This window comes from Platalea leucorodia (genome assembly GCF_965183815.1).
Source record: "Platalea leucorodia genome assembly, chromosome: 6".
NCBI classification, from domain to species: domain Eukaryota; kingdom Metazoa; phylum Chordata; class Aves; order Pelecaniformes; family Threskiornithidae; genus Platalea; species Platalea leucorodia.
The window spans coordinates 57,907,886-57,913,885 of NC_138828.1; the positions used below are offsets into that span (position 1 = coordinate 57,907,886).

General features: G+C 44.4%; 1 protein-coding gene across 1 annotated transcript in view; it reads left to right on the forward strand.

Moving 5' to 3' along the window:
• Positions 1-2,016, forward strand: part of CORIN (corin, serine peptidase) — a gene marked incomplete at both ends in the record, with an annotated part of 155,267 nt that extends 153,251 nt beyond the window's left edge. Inside the window, 2 exons of the mRNA XM_082315508.1 lie at positions 1,246-1,379; positions 1,834-2,016. Coding sequence (XP_082171634.1) covers positions 1,246-1,379; positions 1,834-2,016 — 317 coding nt within the window. The remainder of the gene's footprint in view (positions 1-1,245; positions 1,380-1,833) is intronic.
• Positions 2,017-6,000: the final 3,984 nt, after the last annotated feature.

A 6,000-nucleotide genomic window follows, 5' to 3' on the forward strand; every position in this document is an offset into this window, starting at 1 on the left:
CAGCCCTCTGTGTCACACTTCGGACTTGTGACACGATTTATTCCATGCAGGCATAATCCCACGTGTTGTTTTTGTCTCTCTGGACAGAACCTTAGTGTGTTTTCTTGTTCTGTGGCCACTGCAATCCTTGGGTCCCATGACAAGAACAGTTGTGTTATGTAAATGTTTGTTTAGACAAAACAATTCTGCATGCATCATATGCAAATTATCCTGGCCCCAACCCTGTTAGTGGTCTAGCCATTGTGTTTCTCTCTTTGCTATTATAGCGATTACTAGGGAAGGCTGTCGTTCTGTACACTGGAGAAGGCAATTTTCCTTTCAGTATTGCTTCAAGTGGGACTTCACCTGTAGGGGCCAGGTCAGACGTGTGGCAAAAATTAAATTGCACATGTGAGGGATCGGCTGTTTACTAGGAGCTCTACCCATCTAAAAATATCTTTCATGTAATGGCAAGAAAAAACCCCCACAGAATGCTTTTGCACCACTAGGAAGTGGAAAAAGGTTATTTGTTCTCTAATGTCATTTCAGTGTTATTTTTAAAGGTTTTATGTTATGAAGTATCAGAACCCATCATGGCTACACAGCATTTACTACTTCATGCCCTACGTTGGAACAATGTTCCTTAGAATTTGAGCTCGGTCAGCTGTTTAGACTAGGAAGAAGTCCTTTATTGTCTCCTGAACGTGCTAAAATAATTTCAGTAACCTTTGAATGCTGATTCCCTGGTACACTAAGGCAAATTTACCCAAACATAACTCAAAATGGCTGTGATTATACCAAGCTTTACCATGAGACACACTGAGAAACGGGGAGATCCTGCCATGGAACAATGAGTCAAACCTCTCCTCCTCCTCCCTGCCATGTTTTCCAGCCAATACTGCCCCCACCTTAAAAGTCCCATACCATATCGTGTAAAGGTGCTCTCCCTCCTTTGTCGGTGCAAATGCGCGATAAACAGCGTCACACCAGTCCCCATGTGCTTGGTCCCGCTCCAGAATGCAACACATACACTCCTGACTCAGGAGCATGCTGATCACGAATCCTGCGATGCAGCAGTGCAAAAAATGACTTGCTTTCACCTTAGCTTTGTGCTAAAGGGGGATTCTTTTCACCTTATGTTTAATATATATAAAAAAAGAAATATTTATAATCTATCCTAATGAAAATATTTATCCTATATCTCAAAGAGCCATCATAGCTAAGTGTTTGTGTGTGCATAGTTTAATGCTTAATTCTGTTTTTCAGTGCCTTTCAAGCTTCAAGAAGGAGAGGTTCGCATCATTTCCTTAGAACAGTGCCAGTCATACTTTGACATGAAAACCATCACCAGCAGGATGCTGTGTGCTGGCTATGAGTCTGGCACTGTGGACTCTTGCATGGTAGGCTTCTCTCTCAGGAGGAACTCACAGCCAGGCTTGCTTTTAGAAATCAAAGTACTATGATGATTATTAGGTATAGCATACTTCATCTACTATAGGAATGACAAGTTATTTACATATTTTAACTAGCTTCTATTGTTGGTGTGGACTTCAGTCTATGATAATGAAATGCTGCTGGAAGACGCTAAGGTTTATCTGTATTAGTTAACTATTAGACTGATTTTTATTTTATTTGTATGATGAGCCTTTTGCAGGTAATTTTTTTGTACAAATATAACAGGGAATAAATACTGGTAACGCTGTGTGCTGCTACATAGTTCAGCAGAGCAGCCAGTTTTTACAGCTGAGTTATTTATTAAAGGCAAATCGCTGTAGTAACTGAGACATAGCTTTAACCATCTGACTGCTGGCCACGTGTAGCCCCTATAGACTGTGTTTTTCTTTCATGTTGCAGGGTGACAGTGGCGGACCGCTTGTGTGTGAGCAACCTGCAGGGCGCTGGACTTTGTTTGGTTTAACATCTTGGGGCTCTGTCTGCTTTTCCAAGGTTTTGGGACCTGGAGTTTACAGTAACGTGTCACATTTTATTGAGTGGATTGAAAGACAAATATACATCCACACCTTTCTGCTAAACTAACTCCAGATGGTAAGAATTGTGCTGAAAGACAAAAGAAAAAAGCAATCAGCACTTCAACACTGAAGATTTTGCAGTCCAGAAACTCCATGAAAAGGAGTTTCAAGCTCTATCTGTTCTTGTTGTGGAGCTATGGAATATGCAGTGTGTGTTAACGGTAAACCCTCTGCTGGTGAATATATTTGGGGTAGAATTAATAATCCTTTCGACTTTTCTTTTAACTGTGTTGTGGTGCTATTCCAAACACAGCAAAAAGCTTAAAAGAAAAGAATCAGCCACTCTCTGCCTTTCAGCTATTCAAACTAAGCAGTAGCACAGACTAGAAAAACCTTTTTAGATAACCTATTTTATATATTATTCAGTCAGTAGCACATGCATTTTCACTCACTTCTTGTCATCAGGAATTAGCTCAGTGCATTCAGAGGGCACTGACAGGACGTATATTCACAAGGGCAACACCAGGCATGGCCGCACCACACACTGGAGGGTGCAGGAGAGATCGATGAGGTCGTATGTCCATGGGGCGCAGGGCACATCAAAGTACACCTGCAGGTCTCCAAAGGCACGTAGGCGGGTGCCACTGGTGCGCCTGAGCTAACGCATTCTGTCCCTCGGGGTGGCTAACTTGCATGGGCATAACCCTGCGCCACCCCGACTCCACAGCTTCTGTTCCCAGAGCCAGCCTGCGCATCTCTGCGGGGTGAGGGAGGGAGCAGTAGGCCAACAGACCCGTAACTACCACGTGAGGCACCCAAGACCAAAACTTAGTTTTTCAGCCTCTTTGGACGCTTTCTGCCACTTAATTTTCTGAAGCTTCTGCTGTCTTAATGCATCCAGCAAACACCCGTGTCTTGACAGCACTACACCCATCAGTGCATTTATCAAACCTGTGCCCCACAGCCTGTAAAGCGTGCATTGAGCATCTCCAGCCCTCTAGAAACATAACAGGGTTGGCAATGCCATGGCAATCGTTCCCCCCCCCGCCCCGACTCAGCTACTTTGAATATCTGGTGAGATATGGAAAATGCAGATTTAAAGTGCAGAAGATGCAGCGTGAGCAGTATCCCAGACACTGGGAAACTGGGTATTTTTGGATAGATCTCTTCTAGTATCTTGCATTGAAAGTTTCATTTTGCTTAGCAAGATTAAACAATTGGGAGAAACAAAAAGGCAGAAAGAAATCTGAATGATGGAAGACTTGGCTTCCAGCTTCTGTTCAAATGAATATTAGAAGTATGTTAAGCAAAGTGCAACAGCTTCATCAGCAAATGCTCAAAGAGCCCAAGTGCCTGGTAGCCAGCTGGCGGAGCGCTCTGTGCAGTAGGTAAGAGGCTAAGCCTCCACTCCAAGAGAGTCTGGTTGAAAAACATGATGATGGAGCTGGGCACCTCTTTATGGTGCGAGAGGAGGCAGCTGTGGGTGACATCCTGCGCAGCTCACAGCTTCTGGGAGGCCAGAGTAGGAGGAGTCAGGAACCCGAGGACTGCAGGATGAATTTCACCGGGGATCGGTGCATTTAAAAGTTGCATGTTTTCAGTGCTGTGCCTGGTTCGCTGTGAATCCAGCCTAAGGCATATAATTACCCTCTCTGCTACCTCTGGCATGCCCCCACGACAATATGGCAGGGCCTTGTCAACCCCGTGACTGCCATATGTGGAAACATGCATTAAGAGAGCTAACTAACGGACATTTCAGGTACTACTAATCATGTTACAGCTAACCCACACAGATCTGACTATTGCTTTAGTGAAGGTTTACCTCTTATTTCCACATCTTCTCCTTTAACGTGCCTAACATTAGACATATTAGACAGCACTCTAGACAGCATTATTAATACGTATTCAATGTTTATGTTATGGATTCTGAAACTCTATTTAAATGACTATGGTATCACTGTTTCATGCTCAGAAAGAAAACCCTTCTAGGCTTTGCCAGGTTTGGGTTTAGTTTTTTTTAAATATATATATATTTTAAGGATTTTTGGTTTTACTATAACATATAAATGCTCCTCTTCCCCCAGCTACAAATGAGAGAAAGCAGCTGTGACCATGTTTTTCCAGTGCAAGTAGATGACAGCTGAAGCAGGTTATTGATGCCCTTGCCTCATGGATATGGAAGCTGGAGCTCTCAGTCCCCGACTTCAGCTTTTCTCTGGGGCCAGGATCTCTGCAGCTGTAGGGCAGCACCATTCAGCATCCCGGAGCCGGTTACCGAGAGTGACTGGAGTAGGCGGCCCAGGGGCTGTGGGAGCCAGCCCGCCCCGCCGTCCCTCTGATGTCTCTCGTGACAGGCGGGCTTCAGCAAGGTCTGTTTTCCAGAAGGAAAAACAGAGAGGTGCCGTGAACTGAACAGCCCAGCCCGATGTCGCCCCACCAGATGAAGTGGTTAGCAGCTTGGAATTTTGTAAAGCACTGGAGTACATATAATCATTTCATGTAGATATTAGCACTACCAAATGATAATATGTAATTACACATTTTAATTAACGGGGTTTGGCCTGCCACCAGTTTCCCAGCAGCCCCTCCCAGGAAATGAGGGAGAGTCCTGCTTCAACGTATGGTCCAGCCCCCTCCTGTATGGGATCAGTCTGAAGAAATTACAGGCTGGGCTCCATCCCAAATGGCTTTAGGAGGGAGCAGTTGGGTCTTTTCCTTCCCCACAACTGTGTCTGACACAACATTCCATGTAAAGAGGAAATTTGTAATTTTATAAATGTATTTTTATACTGCTTTTTTTATGTGTGCACATGAAATAGGCAAACATACTCCTCCTTCCACGGTATCAAGCCTTTCCCTGTGTGCTGACATAACAGCTATGATCACAGTTACGCTGTTTCTCTTACAGGTGTAGCCTCACTGTAAGGTAACAATTGTTGGTTTTACTTCTACACAGCTGTAGCTCCAAATGGAAGCAATGTCACACAGTCAAGCAGATGTGTGTCTTTCTAGCCGTACTAATAAAAATTTACAATCATTTTCCAAGTAACTTCTCTGTTGAAAATGAGTTTTAATCTTTAGAGAGAGAGATTCAGTGACAGTATGGAGGTGTGAAGCGATAACTTTAGCAATAATGCCTAAAAATAGCCTTGAAAAGGTGTTTGCATACCCTTATCAAGCTTTTTGAAGCAGCCCTGACAGCCCTCTTAGCACTGCACCACTTGTGGAGGTTCTGGCACTACCACCACTGCACAACTTTTAGTTTCTTCTGCATGTATGCTTCCAGTACAGAATATTACCAACAATACCACTGCCAACAACTGCTCTGGATTGAAACATCTGAAAAACTAGAGCTGCAATCAAACTTCCCTGAACATGCTTTGTTCTGTGGCTTTCCTCAGGAATACAATCAGTTGGAAATAACCATCTCCTTTTAACTGGCACGCAGCATTTCAGCAACACGTACATGTGCTGAAATCAAAATAATAAGCATGCAGAAACTTAAAATAGTTAAAATTTGCCTTTTCACTGCAGACAACAGTAAGGTATCCAGGACCATGAGGGCAAGAGTAACATAACCAGAACAAACCAGCAACAAACAGTACAAAAACCATACTGAAATTCAGCTATGAGAACGTTCTTGACACGGCCACCTTCGGAACTTGTCCGGTAGCCTCTGCAGAGGGCAAGGGCCGGGCCGGCCAGCGGCAGAGCCAGGGCTGGCAGGAGCGGGGGTGCTCCGCGTCGGCTGGTCCTCAGCCTTGTGCTGCAGCCAGCGGGGCCGAGGGAAACACCACAGCTTGGGTTAAACATTCAGCTCAAACCGTGCCCCAGGGACAGACCAACGCTCGCTGTGCTGCAAAAACACTCAGTAAAGGCTGCGGCTGGCTGCCACCTGCAAATGTTTAGCACAGGTGTGGCTGCTGTGAAAAAAATCATTTTAAAAAATTGTATTTTTTTCTGTAACTCAAATATTGCACATCAAAAAGTGAGTTTAAGTTGCCCTAGGTGTAGCTACAGAGTTTGGGGAGTTGAAGGTGGTTGGTTGGGT